The 26,378-nt window shown below is 39.3% G+C and overlaps 1 protein-coding gene, 1 long non-coding RNA gene and 1 other non-coding gene across 6 annotated transcripts in view; all 3 read right to left on the bottom strand.

The window, feature by feature from the left end:
* ZFR (zinc finger RNA binding protein) overlaps window positions 1-18,721 on the bottom strand; it is a 41,651-nt gene extending 22,930 nt beyond the window's left edge. For all 4 annotated transcript variants that reach the window (XM_074854923.1, XM_074854924.1, XM_074854925.1 and 1 more), the window contains exons 1-6: window positions 18,619-18,721; window positions 18,254-18,338; window positions 4,929-5,211; window positions 2,955-3,099; window positions 1,980-2,198; window positions 463-710 (exon numbers count right to left, since the gene is read on the bottom strand). In XM_074854923.1, coding sequence (XP_074711024.1) covers window positions 463-710; window positions 1,980-2,198; window positions 2,955-3,099; window positions 4,929-5,211; window positions 18,254-18,338; window positions 18,619-18,655 — 1,017 coding nt within the window. In that variant the 5' untranslated portion in view covers window positions 18,656-18,721. The remainder of the gene's footprint in view (window positions 1-462; window positions 711-1,979; window positions 2,199-2,954; window positions 3,100-4,928; window positions 5,212-18,253; window positions 18,339-18,618) is intronic.
* Window positions 7,785-7,921, bottom strand: LOC141938446 (small nucleolar RNA SNORA66). Its single transcript, XR_012627292.1, has one exon. It is a non-coding gene; the product is annotated as a small nucleolar RNA SNORA66 (small nucleolar RNA).
* Window positions 18,722-24,053: 5,332 nt separating the features above from the next.
* On the bottom strand, window positions 24,054-26,353 carry LOC141937502 (uncharacterized). The gene is made up of 3 exons (XR_012626985.1): window positions 26,179-26,353; window positions 25,486-25,574; window positions 24,054-24,170 (listed from the first exon to the last, which is right to left on the bottom strand). It is a non-coding gene; the product is annotated as an uncharacterized LOC141937502 (long non-coding RNA).
* Window positions 26,354-26,378: the final 25 nt, after the last annotated feature.

The raw sequence follows: 26,378 nt of genomic DNA, 5'->3' as shown, positions 1-26,378 counted from the left end.
AGCTGTTGTTTGGTCAGGCATACACATTAACACTCTGCATGAGCTAATACCTACTTTCTACTCACTTGCACCCACTACAAAACTAAACTGGGATACTGGAATACAATGAAGAATAAACTTTCAGGCTTACCATTCACAAAATTTATGTAATTCCATAGTTTTGAAAAAAAGTATTTTCTAAGAAGTTTGCTATGCTAAAAAAGTAAATCAAATTCAAAGTTCAGCATATTTCTGAAGTCCAAAGCACAGCTGAAGCTTCTCTGCTGAAGCTCAGGGGATGTACCTTTTTGGCTTCTCACAGGAACTCTTTCTACAATAGCACGCATTTTCATTTAATTATTCCTTTAATAGAAGTACAGAATTATGTTTTTAAAAATTAATAAATATTCTTAAAAGGGTCCGTTTTTTAGCTGAAGAAATTATGACTAAAGTGTATAGCAGAGTATTACATAATACGGGTACCTGTGGTCCAGCACAGCTGATCTTACAAACATCACAGTAGTGGATCTGGGGTGGTTTGGGAGGTTGTTTTGGTTTCAGTTGCTTATTTTGGAATGGTGCCTTTTTAGTAAAGGTGGTCCCTGTCCAAGCAGCTGTTGCTGCAGCAGCAGCAGCTGCTGCCGCTGCCTGTTTCTGTTGCTGCTGCTGCTGCTGGTAATAGGACGATGCAGCTGAATACACTGCGGCTTCATAGCCAGAATAAGAGGTACCTCAAAGATCAAAATAAAATAATTGTTACATCACTGTACATCATGTATCAATTACATAATACACCAATTCAAAACATGTTGCATAATAGTTGGGGGTGGGGCAGAGCAGGATATGAACAATTTATTGAGATCTTGTTAGGCAATATGAATTTTTATTCATGTTTCATATAACACTAGTAAATAGCTACCTATTGTATCAGGAATATATTTGATTTTAGACACACCTTTGCAGACATGTAGTTACTTTAGATACATCAAAACATCCCTAAAGAATATGTGAAATTTCCTGGTACACCTGGTAAGACTGAGTATGATGTAACAAGAATTTTAATAAAAGATTTATCAAGGGCCACTTGAAGTAAGCAGTCTTCTAGAACCAGGTTTGCTGTTCAAGTTTCCAAATGGCAAGGAGGACAGACATCATGTAGAGGAAGGGGAAAAAAAATGAAGATAAAGCACAGAACAGCTAGTGCTATTACATTCTATTTCACTGATTTGTTTTAGTAGAGAGAAACTGCTTGCCCGCTAAAACCTTCCTATGCATTCCTTGATTTCTAGTATCAAAGTTGAATAAATCAAGAAAACTGGGCGCTCACACCTTTATGTCAGTTTTCCCATAAACTTTCTACATCTACTGGTTCAACTAGTTTAATCCTCTGATCAGGTTCTGTCTCAGGGAAGTCTTAAAATCCCTTTTTAAACAGAAAACAAAACAAGAAGTTCAAAGTAGCTATAACATGCCAGTTGATTACCATCTGGCCATAAAGTTAACAACATCTCATCTTCAACTACTTTTTGGATTTCTAATGTTTGAAGAAAATTCTTTTTTTCAGCACCCATTCTCCTCACATTTTCAGTCAAGACAGCCCAAGCTTACAAGATTTATATTGGACTGCTCTTTCCTGTCTCTAACTGCTGTTTGATGGCAGCATGCTCCCTTCCAATTTCCCTGAGTAATATTTGTGTGGATGAATTTCCTTATTTTTAATATCCCCCATCTTTTCTTTCCAAACCTTACAGTGAGTCACAAAACACCACGCATGTAGCGATGCCAACACTTTGCATATTCTCACATGCAAGAAAACAGGCACATATAAACATCAAACCTTTTTTGAAGAAAGAGCAAAATATTTTGCCATTATAATGACTGAACTGGTTGATACTTTTTTGTAGACTATGATCTAATTGAACTGTTAAAATTCTCAGTATTTAAAGCCTCTCCTGTAGCAACTGCAAAGATCCCAGAGACATAATATGCAAAATTCTTACCAGAGTAAGTAACCGCTGTTGTACTGTATGTTGCACTTTGAGTATAGGATGGAACAACAGTAGCTGCAGCTGCCACTGGCTGCACAGTAGATGATACTGGATATATAGAAAACGTAGTAGTTGCTGGACTTGGGGTTGCAGGTTTTATAGCTGTCACTTGTCGTGTTTGCTGGGCTTGGGTATACTGAGTTGCCCCTTGGCTATATCCTGCTTTTGGAGCTAATTAGGATAGAAAATAAAAGTGTACGAACATTGATATGCTTTTGCTGAATGAAATGCAAACTGTATTAAGTGATACTTATCAACATGCTGGGGAATAAATACATAACAAGCGGTCTTTGTTTGGGTTTGGTTTTTGTTTGGGTTTGTGTTGTGGTTTGTTGTTTTGTTGGTTTTTTTTTTTTTACAGTCATGGTTATGCACTGTGTACAATGTATCACACAACTGTTTAATACACAGCTCACACTAGTAAGCCTCAGATTTATTTATTTTTAACTGTGCTGCCATGTTCTTAAACAACCTTCTCATTCAATGGTTTTACTAGAGTACACTAAACGAAAGTACAGCTAAACTTTCCTATTATTTCTAATTAAAAGTAAATAGGATTTATGCTTTGTTGCAATCATACCAAAAAAGAACTAAGAACTTAAAAAGTCCTTATAATCCAGTTATCATCTGAACCCACCACTGACTACTTGAACCTACTTCAGCAAGGTTTCTAGACAAATCAACAAGAAGCTTGCCTAGAAGTATGTTTTGAGTGTATTTAGTAACCTCATAGACAGATACTTATGGCAATGTCAAAATAATGTTCAAGTTCTAGGTGCAGCAAATTCTTCTATACACTGAGAGTGATTACATGACAAAACTAAAAAAAAGTATCATCTGGATATGTGAAATATTCAAAAAAAATTTTATGGTATTAAAGTAGTACACAGACTGTATGATGACAGCAGTTTGAATCATGCCACCTACCTGTCTGGTAGTACGATTCAGCTACTGAAGGTTGAGGCTGGGCAGCAGCAGCCACAGCCGCTGCAGTCGCTGTTGGCTGTTGATAGTATTGTTTGCTGTCATAAGCTACAGCTGGGGCGGTAGAGCGAACATAAGAATAGGAATCCTAAAAATTCAGAAAAGAAAAACCAGCAAATTTCTCCTTTAAGTATATACCTGGAGTAATAAAAGTCATTAGCACAGCCAAAGAAACAGTGTATTTTCTTCTGGTCCACGAATTAAAAGAGTATTTACAGATACAGTAGATACAAACAAATGCATTAAAGACATTAAATTTATCTTTACAGATACCTCAGGCCTGAAAACCACCCTGCTGGTCTTTTTCAGACTCAGTACAGGAATTAACTTCACACTATTAAATCTCTTTCCCTAACAAATTATTTTTGTTACTGAAAAGCAACTACTCTCACTAGTTTTTCATGATGACTGTATCAGATTACATGTCTGTAAAATATTAAGGGAAAAACCATCACAGATCTCCACAAAATGTGAATTTCTACAGACCATAATAAATACACTAGTTTACAAACACGGCTCTATATTGGCTTTAAAAATCCCATCATTAACTATACTTTTCTTGGTTATATTTTTTAGAGTATGGAAGTGATACTTTTAAAGCGTTCTTCACTTTTTGGTGTATCAACTAGTCCATTAGAGAACCACATGTAGTCTATAATGGCAAGGCAAGTAGCTCATTTCACACCTCTAGAACTCGTGAGATAGCTAGTAAGCTTAGAAGGGGAAGGCCTGGAATGTACATATGTATGTACACATATGTATAATGTATGTACACATATATGTATGTACATATATTCTCTCATCTTCACCATATTTATGGCAAAGGGTAAGGAGTTGATCAACTGAGGGGTAGCAAGGCATGAACTACTATAGCTGAAATGTACTAGTGTATAAAAATTCTTATTTCCAAGAAATAACAATAGAATCTTTTTTCCATCCAACCTGTGTAAACTGCAATTATTTTTATTTAGTTTAGGGGACTCTCTTTTCTGTCTGAATGAATCTAATAACTGACCTCATAATTATGAGTACACATGCTACTGGAAAGCCTTGTACATTACAATTCATTACTATATGTAACGAATTAAAAAGCTGTACAAAAGAATTGAGAACATGCAGCAATAGAACAGTTCTTTTAAACAAACTAAAATACTATTTAGAATCTAGATAATGCCTTGATAAGTTTAGGACTAAAAAGTTAAAAAATTATTACGAGAGACATACTATTTCCACATCCAAGATGAAAACTGATCACAGTTTCCTTTTGCAGAAGCCTGAACCCACATGAAGTTAGGCACTGATCTCACAAAGGGTACCCAAAAACTACTCAAAGGGTAGTTTCGCTCCTAGGGCAATCTTCCATCCTTGTATGTTTGTGGCACCCAGGAATCTTACAAGGGAACTATTTCCATATCCACTGAAAATTTCTATTGGAATGTTTTTTTCAGCTGCACCAGTTCCATGACCCAGTTTACTGCATGCCACTTGAACATCTAAGCTAGCTGAGACAACACAGTACTACTCCTTTCAGCAGTAGTTTCACAAAATCACTTGGAGGTAAACACCAGTTCATTGCTTATTGTGTCCATGTCTAAATCCTGGTTCCTGCAGTACCAGTGCTGATATTCCTCTATATGGGTCATATGACACTGCAGTCACCTCAGATTCTATCAGTTTTCACTACTAAGTAATTTGAATTGCACTCAAACTGATTCACAGAAGAAAAAAATACAAATAGCATCACATTATTCCATCCAAACAGGCTTCTCCCTTTTAATATATCTTTTAAAAATCATACAACAGAAGTAAGTTTGGGAGAACTTTGTAGAGTACAGCTGATGGTTGGACTCGATGATCCCAAGGGTCTTTTTCCAACCTGAATGAATCTATGATTCTGTAATTTTTTTTGGAACCCACCTGGTAGTTCTGCGTAGTGACAGGAGGTGGTGGTGGTGGAGCTTCTTGTTGCCTCTGCGTATAACCATAATCTGTAGCTGTGTGTGCTGTAGGATAGCCTCCATACGCCGCAGCTGTTGCAGCAGCTGCAACAGCTACTGGAGCAGGCCTGGCTACTGCAACTGTAGCTGCTGCTGGAGCATAGGCTGCAGTAACAGTGTGTGCAGCAACTGGTGCCTGGTGGACAGTGTAGCTAGCAACTGTAGTTGGATGGGAATAGGCTACACCCGAAGCTGGCTGCTGGCTATATTGAAAAAAGACAGTAAGTAAATAATTAGATTGATCCAACATACTAAGATAATGCCTACACATTTCAAAATCCCAGATTTGATTAATACTTGTCTGTGCTACAAACAGACCTGGAGCAGCTATCTATGCATACACTTTAATGGCTTTCATTACCTCTCTTCCACCCTCATTAAAAAGAATGTATCATTTTGAAGTTTCTGTGGATGCACACATATCATGCAGGTGATGATTTTCTTAGCAAGGGGAGGTGTTTCTGTTGTTTTTTTTCAAGCAGTGGAAGTCTTTCACTCATTCACAAGTCTTTCATTCAAAATAATACAGAAGTCTTAAACTGTTATCTCTTCATGGCTGACTAGTTCTTAAATGCTTTAGTAGTTCCTCAGTAAAACTGACATACCTGTCAAATTAAGAAAAATACTACTTTTCTGTGAGAGCTCATTACTGACCTGCACTTGCATGAAGTTTTTCAATAAACCATATTAAAGTAATGATATTTTAAAGACTTCCATGAAAACTAGCTCAGAACTCTTACATTTAAGGCAGAGACATTTTAAACACACATCTCTGATAGGGGACTTCTCTCACAAAAGTTTAGAATTATAAAAGCTGGCCCCACTCACTTGTACAGAAGTTCACAACATGGAGCATCCAAAGAACAATCAGATCAAGCAAGACGACTGCTACCAAAGCTCTGGCAATCTTTCAAGCACGTGCTGAGACTAATCTGCCTCTATAAAGTTTGCAGGTAGGACATTAGCATGTGGCTCCTTACTAAGGATGAGTAAATATTAACAGCGAAAATAAAAAATGATGGCCTCAAAGGTTTAATTATTTGAACAGAAACTAATATTATTGTCCTATATTGATGGGTGACTGTGCATTACACTGTCCTATACTGATGTGTATGTAACTCCATTATGATTAGAAACTTAGAATAGTTATTCTGATTTTTAAACAAATAAAGTGAGCCGGGTGAAATATCACTATCTGGAACAGTGATATCAAGTCCTGATCAAATGTTTATTCTCAATTTTTTAGTACACTTCCTGCACTGTTGTTCAATAATATTTAAGAATCTTTATAGGGTTTCACATCTCCACAGCACCATTAGAAAATTATTCAAAACCAACTCCATGCTGTCAAGAAGGCAGTATCTCCTATTTTTCAGAAGAAAATAGGAAAATAAAATCTCACTTGAAGCAAACATACTCAGTGGCATAATGGAATTGCAGTCTGGTTATACTCAAAACCAAAAGGAAGAAGTTATAGTATTTTTTCCTAAAGTCTGCAATATTCTCTCTGACGTAACTACCACAAACAAAGCACCTTAACTATACATACTATTTTTGCAAAAGACATTTCCATAACTCCCTTGCATTTAGAAATTGTTATTTATTTATAGGAAAACTGATTTCATCATTTTAATTACAGCAGAACCCATGAACTTCAGTGTATTAAAAAAACAGTATTAGAGCAGAAACAGAGAAAATGTATTACCATTGGACCTCTATGCTGGCACTCTACCTTCTTCCCATTGTAGACCCTTGATTGCCTAAAAGACCACTTGCATTCCATCCAAATTTAATTCAGTTGTGAGTTGTACTCACAATTATGTTTCATTTTATTTTCAATTTCTTAGCATAACAGTAGAAGGAAAAGATCTAAACCACTTTGGTGTAGCTCCCATCACCACTTGAAACAATTCCTTCTACTTGACATACATAGGAAGATTCTGGTGTTTTGTCAATTTAAGGTGAGAAATTGCACTCCACCAGAAAATTCAGGAAGACTGTTTTATGATGGTAGAAATTAATCACAGTCTATACAATTATGCTGCATTATCTACAAAACTAACAGTACAGAAGTGTAAAATATTCACAAATTTTGAAGTAATTATCATTATCATATATATCCACTAAAAACACATTTAACTTGAGAAAAGAGACAGCAGACTGTTTAACTCAGACTGCAGTGGAACACATCAGCAGTCCAATATTGCCAACAAGGAAAGTCTTGCTCCACCTTATCCCCACTCTTACTCGTCCCTCTCATATACCAAACCTGACAATGCCATCCTATTCCATCCCTGGTGCTAGTTCTGCTACTTGTCAAGCTATTCAGTGCACTGATTTAACTCATTAATCCAGCAGAAAATGAGACTTTTTTTTTTTTGCTGGGCATGTTTTCTAACATGGTAGAAATATTAGAAACATTGGAGCTTAAAAAACAACTCTGCTGAGTGCCAGAGTCCACACTGTTATACCCAGCGAAACGGGGGGGAAAAAAATGGGAGGAGGAAAAGGAACATGGACTTGTCCAGGAAGCATTAACTTGGGTCTTCCAAGTTTCATGAAACTGTACTTAAATTACTACTACAAAACATGATACAGTGCTCACAACACACTATGAAGTAACAGTACCAGCCAGTTTATCAAAAAATATGCTTTTGTTCTCAGAATATGATTAAAGTTACCTGACAGTTTTAAGTATGATCATTATCAGGAAGACCATTAAGAAGATTCTGGTACAGAGAGTTTAATTTCTTCTGGCTATTTTTGTATAGAAATTCCTTATCATGGTATAGAATGAACAGCCCAAATACTTTGATTTCTAAGGCTAATACAGTTCTATGACCATGTTTACTTTAGCAAACCTGTTCCCCTTGCTTCTGCAACATCATGCAGAGCTAGTGATCGAGTTTGCAAGACTGCAAGAAAAATATTCTAGAATTGACTGCTTCCTCCTTTTAAAAAGTTATGTTACATCATGTTATAGAAATTCATGATGACATCTTTTCTGAATTTATGACATTCCTTTTTCTCTCCATGGTCTTACTGAAACATTTTAACATTAAGATGATAATTTTCATGTAATTAATTTACATGAAAAGATTTTCATGCCAACTTCATTTAACTTACAAGAGTTTTTATCCTTATTTGGTGATTACTGCCTCATCACATCCGCTGAGATGAACTTACCACCCCCTGGATTATTTTGCCAGACTCCCTATTCCATTGATCTTTCTTGCAGTTCATCTGTGCACCTATCCTAGTATTATCTATTCTTCTTACTTGACTACAGATGGCAAGAACCGTATGCATCATTCAGATGAAGTTTTAGGTGTGCTACCCACTCTGCTCCAGACACTGCTTTCTTTCCAAACAGCCTAGCTTCTTCAGGGCAGATTCTTGTAAAGTTACCTGTGTATTAACAATATTTTCCTTACATCAAGCATCATGACACATCATACTAATACAAATAGCAAGTAAGACTCAGAACCAATCCCTAGGTAACTCCACTGCAATTATTCCTATCTGATAACCACTCTTCTAATTCTATCACATCTACCAGCTCCTTCTCTACAATTCTTTTACTAATCTCTACTTTAAGTAATAATTTTCCATACTGCACCACATCAAGTATTTCAACTTAGTCCCAATAAATAAAACTCCAAAAGATTTAGGCATATGATCAAGTTATCAGAGCAACAATGAAATACAGTATGTCAGCTGAGCTATGGCAACAAACCACGTGTGTGTTTTTCACCACAACAAAGGAAGTAATTCAATTTCGTTTAATTCCCCAACACAGTGGGAAAAACTTGAACCTAATTCCTCTGTATGTTCTATGGGCTAAGGACATGCAAACAGGTACTGCAGCACCGCAGACAGAGAAATTAACTTACTGACTTGGTAACTCAGCCAGTTTTATTTGTAGATCAATAATTTTCTTCCCCAAAATAAATTCTGATATTCTTATTAGCATCTTTGAGTTCAAGGAATTCCAGCTCTCTTCATATGGAAAGATACTCAGTTCAACCAGCTTTATTAACTAGGTGGAGCTTAAAAAAATCACAGAGTAATTGCGTTTGAAACAAAGATTTGGAACTCATCTGTTCTAACCCAGTGCTCAAAGCACAGCTAATTTCAAAGTTACATTAGGTTTCTCAGGGTTTCGTCCAGGCAGGTTCTGATCATCTCCAACAAATGGAAACTGCAAGACTGCTCCAGAGAACTGGTTCCAGTGTTTGAGCACCCTCACTGTCAACTATTTTTGCCTTAGTTTATAAAAGCTTCAGTTTCAGAACAAAACGAGCTCTAGACCAACATTTATATAAGGCAAACCCAGTTTGTGATCATTCCATTCACTGCAGCTTCAATTACAATTGATATAGTGTTTTAACTTACTATCAAAATAAACACCGTTCTTAAAGAAGTGAGTGAAGGACTTGGCAGCTTCAAATTGTATTCTGCTGTATTGCTATCACATTAGCTCTTGTGCCAGAAATTTTCATTCAAAAATAATACACTTTATTCATACCACACCTGTTTCTTTATCTGATCATAATATCAACAGTACTTCCCCACCAAGCTGACTTTAGTTTCTATTTTCTAGGAACAACACACATTCTTCAACACTCATCTTCCAGCTCAGATTTCTATTTCACTGTTTTCACTATCCCAGCCAGAGCCAGTTTACAGTCTACATGTTGCGCTCAATTGTCCTGCTCCAGGTTCTGTGGATGTATGTTTCAGTCAGCTACCGAAGTTCTCTTTGAGTACCTTATGTGTGTTTTCTTTCTCTGTTTTAAACTGCTACATCCATACTGCTATTTCCCCATGCTCTTTGCCTCCTCCTCCCAAATAAGTTTGCTTCTATTCAAAGTTTTACACCGCAGTGTATACCTACCTTGTCCTCATGTTCCACATCCTACTTAAGTAACCTCAAGACTGAGATAATTAATTCTGTATTCACAGTTATTGTATTACAGTGCATGAAAAAAGTATTTTTTGTAAAACACCTTTGACTCAAATCTTTGAATAACACAAATTCTAAATTCTGCTGTCATTAATGATGAGATATACTAATCTTTCTGATGCATTAGTATTAAAACAAATGCCATATTTTATGAAATATCACTATCATATTAAACCTCCTAGGTAAGACTGACTGCAGTGAGCTGTGACCATGTATCTTTCTCCACACTAACCTCCAATTCCCTATCAATCTGGTTTTCTGGGGAGAGGGCGAGTGGCCACAGTGGCTCACAGTCTTGCAGATTTCATCCCAGAACAAAGGCCACAGCAAAAATTGGCCTTGTCCACGTTGCTGTCTGGTGTATAAAACGCCTTTCACTAAGTGAAAATACGTTTTCCCAAGGCAGGTGCATGTTTTGTCCCGACACTCTGCAAGCTGGACATAAGACTAAGACTGCAGCTGCTTTCATTGCATCAACATTTGATACTGCTGTGTACACTGAGAACTGTATAATATGTAAAAATCTTTTTCTCATTTTGAAAGTCTCCATTCAAAAACACTGAAGCATCAAAGAGTTATGAAGATCTCCCTGCCCAATTCTACACCACAAAATCAATTAAGCTATTACTATAGCTTCTCAAAAAAGTGAAATTCTAGGTAGATACTTAGCCAGGAAAATTCCAGCCTGAACACTTGCATTTGCCAAAGTTGTATTAAAACACCAGCAACAAAAAGTCCACACCTTGAGAACAAGCTCTCAAAACAAGGGTTAGTTATCACTACTCTATATTAGTTATTAAAATAAACAGATTAATTTTCTAATTCTGTCAGTAATTTTTATTCCCCTTGTCAAAACCCAGAATATTCAAGCAGCAATTAAAAACCTTTTCTGAACTGCACAAAGATTTTCAACAAGGAAAGTGTAGCAGTGTTTCTGATATAGAAAAAGAAATAAGGACTTCCCAAGTTAAAAAATGCGGACAGCACAGTTAAAATTATTAAGTCCGAAACTGGCTAGGAGGCAGAAATCGCTGCTCAAAAGAAGTACTGGTGTCCACTTAGCAAAACATTGTTTTCCTGTTCCAAAACCACACAGGTTTAACTTAAATAGCTATATAATGTAGGTTTGCAAAGGAGCAACGTATTTTCACAAAAAACCTTAGATGAGAACTTGTGTTGTAACTATTAGACCTAATATAGCAGAATCCTCACTTGCTAGTTACTTTTATATAGCAACACTGATAGAAGGTCTTGATTTCCTGTGATTTATCGGCCCAAGAATGACAGAGAATTAAGAGTAATTAAGAAACAAATACTGAATTCTCTTACATAGAACACTCAGCTCATGTCCTTTTTCATTTCCAGCTATTGGCCTTTTCTAGTAAAAAAGTGTTGAGGTTTTTTTTGTAAAAAACTAAATTGAAAGTAGAAAGCTTTATTTTTTGCATGTTAACAATAGCATTATATCAAAGCTTTGTATTTTCTTGATATCTATTTTGCCAGGTAATAGGTTCAAGTAACTTAAAATTGTAAGAGATTTCTTTTCCACATTAAGATATTTATGGAGTAAGTCACATGTTAAGAAATTTAATAAGGTATCTGTAGCAATTATTGTCTGAGGAATACATTTTCAGGAAAAAGCAGTCTATTTCCATATAACATATATAGCATTAAAAGATACATATAGAGGAAGCACATAAAAGTTTCCCTATTAGCCTTGCTTTCCATTACACTGACTGATTTAATTCAAAAACAAAACCAAATTGTAACTCATGTACATGTAAGCCAAAGAAAAACAAAAATGCTGATCTCCAGTGCATCTCCGTACTAACACCCATTACACACGCATTAACACTGCTGGTATTCCAGCTCTTTTAGGGTGCTGAACACTGAAAACTGTCTTCCTAGAAGTAAAGAACATTTTAAAGTTTTTTGGTTTAGTTTTCTGAAGAGTGCTATTTTGATACAAAAGTTAAGATCAGGACTAAAACCAATTTTGTGTCTATCCAGACTACAAGTTTCCTCAGAAATTACAACTTTTAAAACACATTTCTTGCAGGCTTTTTTTTCATTTAAAGAAGTGATTTTCAGGCTAGCTTAGCACAACATTTAAGCTACTTTTAAAATAATTTTTAAAATAGAAATATCTTGAACTAAAAAAATTAAGACTTATTTCTTGAATTCTAACTTTTAAGAACATCTGAACATTTTAGTATTAAGGAAACCATACTTGTCGACACCTAACTGCCAGATTTCTCAGAGCTTCATAGATTACTCTATTAGTAGCAGAATAGCAAAAATACAGTTTTGCAGTTTTTCTTTCAGGGATATGAAGACTAAAACAAGTATGAATTAACTCTACAAAAACTGAAAGCACCACTACAGTCTGCTGCTTGTTCAGATCCTAACCTAGGAAGAGGCACTACTGAGTAACTGGTCAGATGAAGTTTCAGGAGTGTTAATGGAACCTGGGCAAAGTAAAAACAAAATTAATAATAACAAATCAAGTTAGCTTTTTCCCTCCTAAACACACCTGACAATAAACAGCATAAAATGGTGAAATATCACACCCAGTAAGTTGTACTTTAGAAGTGACTTCTGTTTTTCTAGAGCCTATGACTCACTATGGGCATAAAGTATCTTTTCAGAACTTTAACAAAAATTATTTCCTATTATCACACTTTTGTGAACAGAACAGTTTGTAACGCAATTCACTAAGAATCCAAAGAGGGGCCTGAAGGCGTGCATATGTGCAATCCCCTCTTGAATTCTGTTAAATTTCAACAGTTCCTAATAACATATTCTACAGTTTAACTAAATAAGGCCTAAAAAAGTTCTTCGTAGCAATTTTGAGTTTCCTTTCCTCTTCCTTGTTTTTAAAAACATCCTTGCATCATTCCATTACAAACAAAAAATACTGATTGCTACTAGAGAGCTAAACCATATATTACCAATAACTCGCCTCAAAGATTAATATCCTCATGTTTTCAATACACCCTTAGTGCTTTGTAATCTTCACATTTAGTCTCATGACCTGATTTAAATCCAATAAAAATCTTCAACGTTTTCCTCACTGTACATCACAACATAACTGCAAGTGTCTTAAGAGTGTAATATATGCTCTGTATCTACTCTCCTTTACTCAGTTGCACAAAATGGACAGCTTATTGCCTGTACTTTCTTCATTATCAAAACATGGATTTTATTCATCTAGTCAACAGACATGTTCACAATGATAACACACAAAAGGAACTGAGCTTGAGATGTTATGTCTGCCTGAAAAAGTACCAACTACTAAGATTTTCCCTGTCAAAATCACAGAATCAAAGATTGGCTGAGGTTAGAAAGGCCCTCTGGAAGACATCTGGAGGTCCAACCCCACTCAAGCAGGGCCACCTACATCCAGTCACCCAGGACTGTGTCCAGACTGCTTTTGACTATCTCTGAGGTTGGGGACTCCACAACTTCCCTGGGCAACTTGCTGAAGGTACATTCTGCTTCATCATCCAGATCATTAATGAAGATATTAAACAGAAAAAATGCTAAAATTGGCAAGTTCTCTACAAAAGGAAAGAAACTTCACTAGTATGGAAGACTGTATACAAGTCTTAAAACATTCTATGTTTCCTGACTTAAGCTACTACTTTGCTTTTCTAGTACCAATACTACAACTGCACTTCAACCTACCATTGTTGCATTGTAGTAGCAAAATTTTACACATAATTTAACACTCCAGAGTTAAGACTCTGTCAACCCATTTTGAAGTTACAACTATGAAGGACATAACTATACCATTAACAGAAAAGCTTCGTTAAGTACTCCATTCCTAAAGACATGAGCCTGCTGCAAACTTCAGCTAGTTAGCAGACTTCCTCCCTAAAAACGGCAAAGGCTTCTCTGATGAGTGAGGCACCTTTCCTCCCCAGTTACCATCCCCTCCTCTGTCTCCTCACCATTGGTCAATTGCAATACTGGCAGAGAGCCCAGGTTAACAAACTCAGAGCTCCTTATTGCCTTTCTAATGTTGACATACCTCCTTTGAGAGTGGGACCTCACTGATTTGAAAATAAGTCTATCAAAATCTTCTTATAAACAGCAGTAACCTGCTGAAGGCTTCTTGCATACATTAAGTAAGCTAGAACAGCATGTTTAGGATAGCACTTAAGACTAACATTGGTTGAACATGAGCATCAGCACCACGCAGCTTTATCATATTCAGTGAAGTCTCTTTTGCTAAGAACACATATGCTTCAACGTGTTATGCAACTCAAGATAGCACGGGCATAAAATCTGCAGAAAGGAAGTATTTGGAGTTTTTATACTATGATACAGGTACCTCCATCCTACAATAAAACTATGATTACCTTTATTGCTCCTGCATTTTACAGTGGGGTGCATATAACACAATACTGTAAGATAAGTAAATGTTTTTCCTAACATAGGTTTAAGTCTAGTAGTACATTTCCACTTCAGAAGAAGCTGTAAGTCCTATTCACTATTACCGTTATCTTCCTGTTGTCCACCAGTAAAAATCTGAATTGTGTTTAGTGATACTTTAAGCTTGGGCTAGGCAGCCTGTGTGAATCACAGCCCTAATGTCTCTGAAAGACTGCATACTTTTGAAACCAATATCTAGATGAAGAAGAGGTAACTGGGGCAGACACTGAAGACAAAAGTAAATGAGAAGTACTAGCAAATGTGGGAAACAAACACTCTACCGCCAAACAATACTCAATAGCCAACTTAACCATCCACAGAATTTCACCTTCCTTTGCTGTTCTCCACCAGCCTCAAATATCCTGTAACATAGTGCAACGCACTTGAATTCCAAACAAACTATGATTGCAAGAGTTTACTTCCATATGACCACCTAGAAGATTGCATCTTAACCTAAGATCACAGGCACTGTGATCTGCTCTGGACCTGAACTGCTAAAATTGCCTTTATCTGTGAAAGGCTCACCATACATAGTAATAGTCTCACTACTTGAAGGTAATGCAAAGTTAACAAGTGACTCCTAACTACCCAAGAAAGTCCCATCTGTGTTCTGTCTCATTAGAGCAAGGACATAGTATGAATATCACTAGGATGAAACTCAGACACTTAGAGCATCTTCAGCTTTTTAACAGAAACTGAAATCTTAACACAAGGTTAATTAAATGAGATTACCACATTTGCACACTTCTCTGTCCAAACATTTCTCAATGCTCCTATCTCTCCACCAGCACCCTCACATTTCAATCAGCCAGCTTTAGAATACAAGCATAACTATGCCTCTCTTCAGCACCGAATCAAGAATATTTTTTACACATGAAAGACAAGCCAGTATTAGGCTGTTTGTTTCAAACTGAACAGACACACAGTGGTTCAGGTGACCTACAGAGCACATACACACAAAGAAAAGAGGATTCCTATAACCAAATTCCACATTTATTTCAGGCTCCTAAATAGGGGGATTAATGCAGTTACTTAAATAAGTAACAGGTGAAGTTTGCATCGCATGCAGATTTATAACCTTAGGCCCTAATACTACCACTAGCAAAAAGCACAAATTGTAAAGGTATTGCAGTATTCAGAGAAATTTCCTGTATTAGTATTTGCATAATCTAATGGTTCTCTCATTAAGTCACGATATTATTACTGGGTAGTGCACACAAAGAATTTTGATGAGCAGGGCAGCAGGAAATTTTCTGCAGTGACAACACTGAAAGGAACAAGAATGCTTCTAATCCATTATTTACAGGTTTAAAGCTCTTTTGGTGCCTTTGATTAAATATGAAACAAGATTTCAAATGTGTTTTATGAAAAGTAGTATTTAAGAACTAATAAGATAGACATCTATTCCCTTCCTTATCTAGTCAATTCAGGGAACTATACTGCTTACACTGTTACAGCAGTGTTGTGGTTTAACACCAGCCGGCAACTAAGCACCAGCAGCCACTCGCTCGCTCCTCCCCTCTCCCAGTAGGATGGGGAGGGGAATCGAATAAAAAAGTAAAACTCATGGGTTGAGATAAGAACAGTTTAATAACTAAAATAAAATAACAATAATAATAAAATAGAATAGTAATAGTAATGGAAAGGAATAGAACAAAAGGAGAAATAAAACCCAAGAAAAGAAAACTGATGCACAACCCAATTGCCCACCACCCACTGATGGATGCCTGTGCAGACATCAGCCCCCAGGCAACCCCCCCAGTTTACGTACTGAGCATAACCTCCTATGCTACGGGATATCCCTTTGGCTAATCCAGGTCAGCTGTCCTGGTGATAGTCTCCCCTTGTACACCTGTCTGCAGGCAGACCATGGGAAACTGAGAAATCCTGTCACCACCATCTTTCTCAAATATACTGGAGTGAAATATACATTTTGTAGCACTCTATAAACAAACTAGTAAGGACCTGCCAAGTCTGCTTCATGAAGGTAAGCTCCCTTTCAGACATTTTAAGCTCCTGTGTTTTCTGCTCAAAAGAGTAAATTCATTCTTATGAAAGGGCTGCTTTAACACTGATCACTGTCTCTCTTCGCTTTCAGATGTGGTAAATCAACCATTTATAGGATGTAGTTTCTTTTACTGATAGTGAATGAAATAGTATCTTGCACTTGCGATAGCAAAGGAAAAAGCTTCTTTTTATCAGTTTTCCATTCTCAAGGACACATTTAGGATTAACTATGCAAACAAGTTTTGAACTTGAACGTTACTCCAATTATATGCTTTTATATTGCAATTCAAAAGGAAATTTCAAACGAGTTGTTCAGGTTTGTAAGTCTAGAGACCACCTCAGCTACACAATAAAAGGAATAATAATGTTAAAAATTCATCTCCACTTCAAAACTGCAGACATAAGGATCTCGGTTTATTATTCACTTAAAGGCTCCTTCATACCCCATGGCAACTCAGTTTCAAGTTTCACTGTAACAGTCAAGTAAAATACAAACATACTGTGAGCACCTAATCTTAAAAGAACTAGAAGACAAGCTAAATTTAATCCTCTCCTTTAACTATTAAACATTGGAGTAAACAAAATGTAATTTAGTTTCTGACCATTTCCAGGAAAAAATAGATAGAAAGAATAGATTCGGAGTCATTCCAAGACCTTCAAAAAATTGCACATTCCTGAAACTATGTCAGGTATGCAGTTTTTATTAGCTAGTTAACAGTAGCACACATCTGCATTCATTTTTTAATAACCCCTCATATATTTGATTTATTCTCCTGTTTTTCCCATTAACCAAGACTTAGGTGTCAAAGAAGGTGTTTATTACAGATTTATGAAATCAGTAACGTAGATTCAAATGTGGACTTTAAGGTGCTACTCCAATACAAGCCAAAAATGTGAAGATGTTCCTAACTGTATCTGGGTTTTGCCAAATTAAGTAATCTGATTTCAGAAAATGTGAGATAATAAATGCTACCAATTACTTTTTAGCACTCTGATACATAATTTGGACACACAAACACTACAAAGATAAAGACTTATGGCAGTGCGCCTGTACAAGATATACAGTTACAGGTCCCTGAGCCCCACTAGAAGACCTGCTCCTGCTCTTAGATATCAAAGTAGGAAATCTTTTTAAAAGGTGTCTGACACTTAAAGTATCTTCTCTACTTTCTCAGAAACATTAATTATAACATCGCTTCAGTGGAATCAGAGACATTAATTATAACATTGCTTCAATGGAATCAGGTCCCCTGTATTTTCTGGTGCCTCAGCTCTTCCCTTATCTATACAGACTCCCATAGGTAGTTTTCCAGCCTATGTTAAAAAGGATTCTGTCCTCCCACACTGATACAAGTAGGGGCAAGGACGTGGGGAGCAAGCCCTATCTTCTCTAAGGCTGAAGGAGGAGAAGAGCCAGGGCAGCAGACAGTTAACTCGCTGGTGATGTTGACTGCAAGTGGCCATTTTAATTTAACGGCCTTGGACCTGATGCTGCCGCTGATTCTCTTCCACCACCGTGGTGCCCAGCTTCACCTCCCCACCCTCACACCACTGGGGATACAGGGAGGTCCTTACTAGGAAGGGAAGAAAACACACCCGTGGGCAGGACAGCTAAGTAGCAGGGTCCCAGGCAGAACCATCCCGGCGGAGCGGGGTGCAGAAGAGGCCTCCGCACGGGGCGGGGGATGGGAACCGTCCCGAGACCTCACCCCGAGGGACCACGGAGATCCCGGTCAGGGACGCGGGACTGGAGTCGAAGAGGGGAAATGGAGCAGCGGGCCCGGACAGAGGGAGAGGCGGGGCGGGGCAGGGCAGGGAGGGGTCGCGGTGGTTACCTATACTGGGCAGCAGCCCCGCTATGGGTGAATCCAAAGTAGTTGCCGGTGGCCATTTTGGCATCTTCTCCCAGCCGGCTGGGCACTGTGGCGACGGTAACCAAAAAGCGGCGACGGCAGCAGCGGCGACGGCGGTGACGGTTGGGGCCATGACAGTAGGCCCAGCAGAAGGGGGGGGGCGAAGAAAGGGACGGGGGAAGGAAGAGAAGGGAATAGGCAGACACGGGACAGAAAGAGCGCGCGAGCGCCTGGTCAGACACAGCTCCTCAGGACGACCCCCACCCCACTCCCCCGCCCTGCGGGTAGGCCACATCGCCTACCCCTCCCCGCCCACACATATATATATACCGGACGCCGTTACTTACCATAGGTGAACGAAACTACGGGGCATATGGGAATCATGAGTCCTTAATGGCAGCAACAGCGGCAGCTGAACTCTCAACTCTCACCCCCCCCTCCCTCCTCACCGCCGCGCTCGCTCCCTTCCCCCCACCCACCCACCTACGGCGACAACGGCGAAGTGCGGCCGGGCCGCCGCCGTGCGCATGCGCGGGATGTGCGAGGGGCTGCTGGGAGCTGTAGTCCGGCCGTGGCGGCTCCCTACCCCCGCCCGCAGGAGCGCGCGCTGGCCGCCGCGCGCGAGGCGCCAGCCCTCCTGTGCGCAGGCGCGGGATGTCGCAAAGGCTCTTGGGAGCGGTAGTCCGCCGCCCCGAGGCCCAGGCGGGATGGAGAGTCGCGCCGAGGGCTGCGCTGCCTGTAGGCCTGCCTGTCCCCCTCCTCCCGCCATCATCCCCCGTTCCGCGCCCGTAGCCACACCACACCCCTAGCCGCCGACTCATATTGCAAAGATTGGGTTGGTTTCTTGTTCTTGCTCGCACAGGCACAACGAGTCGCAGTAGGTAGCTCTGGTAACAGTCGTCCAGGTGAAGCGGGTCACCGCTCTTGCCGCATTCTGGTGTTTGTCCCCACGCACCTGCTGCACGTGTCAGTATTCACCGGCTTTCCCGTGCAAGCACGTGGTCAGCTGAAGCCTGGCATACACAGCAGGTACATAATTGGCACTCTTGCAAGGCCACGGAGCTGAAAGGCAGCAGCTGCAGTTAGTGCACGCGTGCAGAGTTCACAGCAGGACCTACGGCTTGTCTACATTTAAAACCAGTTTTAGGTTCACCTGGGCCCCCAGCTGCACCACCACAACCACACACGTGAAGAGCAGTGTTGCTGTGATCCAACTAAAGCCATGTGCACGTGGTCCGACCCATCCCCAAGGCACCACAGTGGGGACACATCCACAAATTAATTCTGCAATAGTTCCCATGTGCTTATTGCTCATGTGACGTAAAGCCTCACCCATACAGGACCCATTCACCTCAAGTTTCTACACACCAGCAGTCCATCAGCAGTTTCTAGGCACCAGCAGTCCTAAAAACCGTTGGGCAGCATATTGCAGCCAGTGCAGTAACCTCCCGTTGAAAGTGACTGGATTTGCATCTGTTCCCCGTGACTATGTTCCGCCTTTACGCAACCTTTCTGAGCAGCAGATGCTTCTCAAAGCTCTGAACAAAGCAAAACTTAAAACCTTAAATACTTGCATCTCATTTGTGTACTTCATCTGTGTTATGATGTGCATTTGCCATAAACTAATCAAGACTTATAAAACAATTCTGGATTAATTAAAAAGTGATCATTTTAGAAGTATTTGTTTTCTGCAAGCCACACCTATTCAAAACTGCTTGGGATCTCCTGCAGTCCTCACAACAGCATAAGGGCTTCCCTTATCCCACAGTACCCGCAGTCATCTTAGGCAGAAAGACTTCAACAAAGATACTATTGTTCACAAAACAAATGAGAAGAGGAAAGTCCTTTCTCATCTAAAGCTTAGATTATTGCAGCTGCATATGAAATACAGTCACTTAAGATGCCAAACATCCTTGCCAATTCATTGAACATCATTTGTTCATCATTATTATTAGTTTTAGATAGGAACTAAATAGTACTGTACCTCTTGTTCCTTCTTATCCTAATCAAGCACAGTAGGAAAAGGAACCTGCATGGGAAAATGAATGAATTTCCAACCTCTGTGGTGCACTTCCACTCAAAGTGCTTCTCTGTGAAGAAACCAGCTATTGGGTGAAGATATTTAATTGCTAGTTTTTAAAAACAAAAGCCCTAATGTTGAAGCAACATACAAGAGTACTTCAGGAGAGGGCTCTACACAAATCTTCTACAGAAGAACTTGCAGGGCATGACCTCTGCCATGAGAACCTCAATGGACTCAGGATACACAAATGAGAGATAGCTATACTCTCCCCTCCTTATTTTTCTTAAAAATTGTTCATAATTGGACCACTGGATTATGGTGCTTGGACAAGAATGAAATGGAAGTTTTCTTTGCTCCACTGTCTTTCAAGTTTTTTCAGTTATAAGCCTTCCAATATACTGATAAATATACAGTAATCAATACACATTTAATTAAAAATATAAGCATCTATATACACAAATAGACATTCCTCACACACCTTTTAACAGTGTATCACTAAAGCTATATTTTGGAAGTGGGTAGGCCTGCAATTGCTTATTGCTTCTTGAGGAGGTAAACTTGGAATATTTACTCTTTTCAGCCTTTGGCTCCACAAGCTGAGGGAAAAAAACACCTTCTTATTCACAATACAGATTTCTGTCTTAGGTTTTATAACTTGTTTTGTTCAAACAATTTCTAGTAGTTCTAATTCAAATATTCCACCCCATATTTTGTGATTTCAGCCCTGCATATGTCTGAGCATAAGCTCCCATTTGGCAGCTGGATTCCGCTGCAATTTCAGCAGAAGTTTCAGATTACTTTTCTGGGTGAATTTTGCATATGGAATCTTCAGTGCATATATCACTTTAAAAAGATTACAACGTACTTTATGAGAAGTCACACTTACTAAGTGTGACCAAAAAAAAAAAAAATCAACAATGTTTCCTTTTCTTGGAAAAAAACCCTAGTAGTATTATACAAGTATTTCCCTCAGCAGCTTCCTAATAAGAACCTGATGCTTCCTGGTGACTTTGTGAACCATTACATAACATCTATTTATGTTACTACTAGCTCACAGGATCAGATTCATAGCCTATACTTAAAAAACCTCAGTGCGTTATAAAACAAGATTGTATCTCTGTAAGACGTGTATCAGATTTGCTTCAAAATGAAACAGCAATAAATTCAGATTAGATCCTTTAGGGCATTCTGAACTTTACCGATTTGAGTATCCTTAACTGGAGGGAAAATAAATGGAGTGATAAAGTGCAAATCATGTGGCAGAGGGAGAAAGGCAGAAAAGCTTTAGTGAAACATTCAAAAGATTTTTTTTTTTTAAATAGGAAAAAAACTTCTCCATCTCTGTTCCTATTAAGATTACGGAAGAACAGCCAAAAATGTCCAGAATGAAAACGCACTGGAACACAAAACTTTAATTTGGAATTAAATAGTACAGCTACTCTATTTGTGCAAAGTTCAACGCATCTAAAAATATCGCAGACAAAAATGGCAAGCTAGCATTCAGAACAACAAATCTTTGACATTCATTTCAACTGTATGAAAGGAGATCTCTAAAATATGGTGAGAAGAAAGCACCATATAACATGCAGTCTCATCAATCTTACTATTTTACTTTAATGTCCAAGGCGCACATCTCTGCTGCTGCCACAGGAGTTCAAAGCTGTATCTGAAACACAATGGGGAAAACTCCAAATCTTTTGTACCTTCTCTGTAAACCTCTAAAAGTGAGTAAACATAGATTTTTCTTTTTTTTTTTTTGGTAGCAGATGGAGGTAAGATTTCTCAGGGGCAACCTTCCAGTCTATTTAAAACCAGACTCTCAGCTGGCCTTAGTGTGACCACCAGAGGGCAGGGCAGATGTAGCAGAAGATTAAAGCTTTCCTACACAATATGAGTACAGACCATGTTAACAAAAGTGGCACTTCTATTTCCTGAAAAGGTAATTTAATACTTAGTGCTCTCTTTGTCAAAGCCCTAGATAGGAAAGGGTTTAAAATCGGTGTAAGGAATCACAGAATCATCTAGGTTGGAAAGGACCTTGAAGATCATCTAGTCCAACCATTAACCTAGCACTGACAGATCCCAACTACACCACATCCCCAAGCACCATGTCAACCCGCCTCTTAAACACCTCCAGGGATGGGGACTCCACCACTTCCCTGGGCAGCCCATTCCAATGCCTAACAACCCGTTCTGGAAAGAAACGCTTCCTAATATCTAGTCTAAACCTTCCCTGGCCACTTGAGGCCATTCCCTCTTGTCCTATCACTTGTTACTTGGTTAAAGAGACTCATCCCCAGCTCTCTGCAGCCTCCTTTCAGGTAGTTGTAGAGGGCGATGAGGTCTCCCCTCAGCCTCCTCTTCTCCAGACTAAACAACCCCAGTTCCCTCAGCCGCTCCTCGTACGACCTGTGCTCCAGACCCTGCACCAGCTTCGTTGCCCTTCTCTGGACACGCTCGAGTAATTCAATGTCCTTTTTGTAGTGAGGGGCCCAAAACTGAACACAGGAATCGAGGTGCGGCCTCAATGGGACTCAAGGAGTCCAATGCTATCTTCTCACCTGGAAATTATTTCAGATAGCTAGAGACAAGACATTACCAACCTTCTTATTTTAAAGTGAAATTACATTTTTTAAGCTGTGAAGACAAAGATCCGATGTTTTCACCAACATTTCAAGTGATTAGAGTTACCTTTTAACAACAAGGTTTAGACGTTGAACAGTGACTGTAGCAACAGAAGTGTTAATAAAAGTAATTTATTAAACCACAAATGGAAGCTATCAGTGTTTAGAATACCAAAGTGCAACACAAAAAACCCCACCACCCAAACCCACACATAATACAAAATTATGCAAGTGTTAATGCAAACTCAAATTACACATCATACTCACGTGAGAAATGAACCAGTTACAGTAGAGAAGCGAAAATACTGTCTGGCAGTATCCTTAATCTTTCTTTCCTGAGACTTTAGCAAAATTAGTGACCATATTATAGGCTAACCTTCCCTTCCTCAGCAGATTTCTTCATCCACCTTTTAAACTAATAAGCACTGAATACTAAAATTTTGAAGAACTGCCCCTCATTCTGCTTGCCCCAAAATGTGCTTCCTATCAGCTCTATTATTTGTAACTGGAGTCAACCATTGCAGTTAGTAATTGCTATGTGATCAGAAGCACGAGCTTGTACTTTTCAGCATTCCCATTCAAATCTGTATGCTAAGATTTCTCTTTGAAAAAAAAGCCAAAGACATGTGTGATATGAAATGAGGTAATCAGGCAGTAACTAGAAGAATTTAAGCCCTTTTAAGGCAGCTACAGAATCAAAGTGTCTGATGAGGGAACAAACCCATTACAAAAATCTATTTTAAGAGCTCAGAAAATGAACTATACCCCTTGGGGGGACAGATGACTCAGAAGGTAACAGAAGAAATTTAGCTTGGAAAAATTAAGACTCCTTTCACACTCTTCTAAAGCCAGCATTTTTTCTTAGTATCCTCTTCTTTTTTAAACAGAATAAAATACAGTAGGAGTCATTTACCAAAAAGCTCAAACAGCCACTACCCTCAAAAACCACAATAATTCTCAAAGAACCCTATCATTACTGAAAAACAGAACATGAAATCCCCAGTTGTGGCAAACACTCCCTTCCCCTCACTGTCCTGTTATTTGGGAATTCAGCTCTAAAAATAAATTTGGTGCTAGCTTTGGAGGAAATGCTGTAGGTGGGAGAAATTAACTCTTTTAAGATCCAGCAGAAAAATCTCTTTTAGTAATTTTATTTCAAGGCTGAAGGATGTGATTAACAATGCATAAAGAATTATCAATTTGAATGTGATGCTCCAAAAACCTTAGCATTCTTTGTATACCAGGTGTTGGCCTGTAAGAAAGCAAAGCAGATATGGATTACAAAGACCTGAACTGCCATTACTACTCAAATATGAGAAGTTAGTATAAGCCTTGAAAAGAAGAGCTATGTATTTTCAAATTAATATTTCACATGTGGAAACTGAGTGGAATAGTTTTCAATTTTTTTGTTGTCGTTGGAGTTAAGCATTAAGTATTAAAAGATCACCTGTTCACCTTCCACAGTTATATGGCTTGACAAGCCTGATACTTGCACAGTGGTGATAATTACTATATTTGCTTGAGTATGATTCACTGTGCTTTGATTCTGTATAAACAACCATAGTTTTATTTTCCAAAAGTCAGGCATATAATAAGAACTGTATATTTTTACAAATTTCTTTTTCTTTTGCAAGATATGTAATGTTACGAAACAGCCAATTTCCAAGAATTAGTTAGAGAAGTGCACATCTAATTTCTGGTATTAGCTTCCTGTTTTCCTGCTACTAAAGTGAAAAAGTGTAGAACTGGCTCTCATGGTGAGACCCAGTTTACCTCAGTTCACGGCCAGGGCTATAAAGACCTCACTGATCCCTTCTGAAAACCTCATTACCCTGTAAGTATTTTTTCAGAAACACTGCTTAGCACTTGCAGCTTCTCATGATGATTTTGGGGGATTACCCCCTCTTGAAACATTATATTTATCTTTCAGGCTCATGTTAATGAAAAGGGATCTCTGGAATTTTAAAAAGCCCAAGACTTTCAATATTAATTCACAGGTGTTTGCTCTTGAAACTACAGAGGCTGATTGCCCACCACCCTACTCCATCTGTACCAACAATAGCTTTATCTGGAAGCTAGGGTTGGGACTAGAGTCCACTTTCTATTATAGTTTGCCTGCACTTTTTACAAAAAACTTTCATTGTCATGATAGCAAAAGCACAGGTCTAGAGCTAACAACAATGAGAAAGGACTAAACTGTTAATGGGTATTTAAACCAATAATGGAAAGCACTGGCATCCTGCCATGCTTACAGCACAATTACATGACCCATGGGTGCAAATAGTGATAAGCAAACAATGACAGGCAGTGCTAGTTTTGTGTGAAGTTGTATTGACTACAATAATAGTTTAATGTTAAGAAACCTCATCATAAACTGAAAGTATAGGCTCAAACAGGTACCACAGGAAGACACAACATGAAACCACTTGTGCTCTGACAGCATGGTTGGCCTACTGCAGTTCTCTCACAAATTTGGGGGCAAAGGACCCTTTCCCCACCTCCCCTCCAAAGAGGGACCCTTTGGTTATTATTTAGCATTTTCGTTTATCTCAGAAGCTGTTACATACTTGTTTAGACGAACAGACCCTCTTCAAGTTCTGATGCAGGAGACGGCATCAGCAGGGTGCTTCTAGTGCAGCGTTTTGGTGTAAACATGCTACAAAAATAGGCAAAATTGTAAAATTATATTTTCAAGTTGTTTTTATTGTTCTTAGAAGGCTTTTACAAAGCAGGTGTTTAAAGTAAGAGTAAAGATTCGTTTAACCTTCAGACCGCAGCGCTTCAGACCTGCGCTTGACCCAAGGTGGCTGCCAAGATGGGAGCCCTAATACTCGCCCCCCCGCCCCCAGCCGCAAAGCCCTGTAGGAAGAAAATGAAACCCAAGTCAGCCGGTAAGAGAAAGGGGAACCGGCGCTTTCCTAAACTGCGCTTCAGGTGCCACCCGGGGCTGCGGTTTCGGTATGCAAAGCCACCGCAGCGACAACTGCCGCTCGGCGTTTCTTCGAGCACGGCTGCTGGCCGGGCGGCTCCCAGCGAGGTCGAGGAACCGCTACAGCGTGCGACAGAAAACAGCCATTTACAGATTTTTTTTGTTTTTGTTTTAAGGGTTCCTTTCGAGCATTAACGGTCCACCTCCCGACCCCCTCTCGCAGCCTCTCAGCGGAGGTCAGGTTGAAGGGTCGGCCCCGGCGGCGCCTTCCCTCAGCGGGGCCGCAGCCCCGAGGGCTGCCGGCCGGGCCACAAGGCGGGCAGGGCCCTACCGTCAGCTCCACAGGTTTCCTTCCGGAGGACGCATTTCTGTCCCTTCAGTGCTTGGTTGGCGGGAGGCAAGAGCAGTGCTTGGTTGGCGGGAGGTTGGAGCAGACACGGGGACCGGCCCCGCGGGAGGCGTTTGCCGCCGCCTACCCGAACCTCCCCTGCCCGTACCGGGACGACAAGCCAGCGACCAGTAGCTGACCGT

Source organism: Strix uralensis, chromosome Z (genome assembly GCF_047716275.1).
Source record: "Strix uralensis isolate ZFMK-TIS-50842 chromosome Z, bStrUra1, whole genome shotgun sequence".
Taxonomy (NCBI): Eukaryota; Metazoa; Chordata; class Aves; order Strigiformes; family Strigidae; genus Strix; species Strix uralensis.
This window is presented reverse-complemented; position numbering and strand designations above follow the sequence as displayed.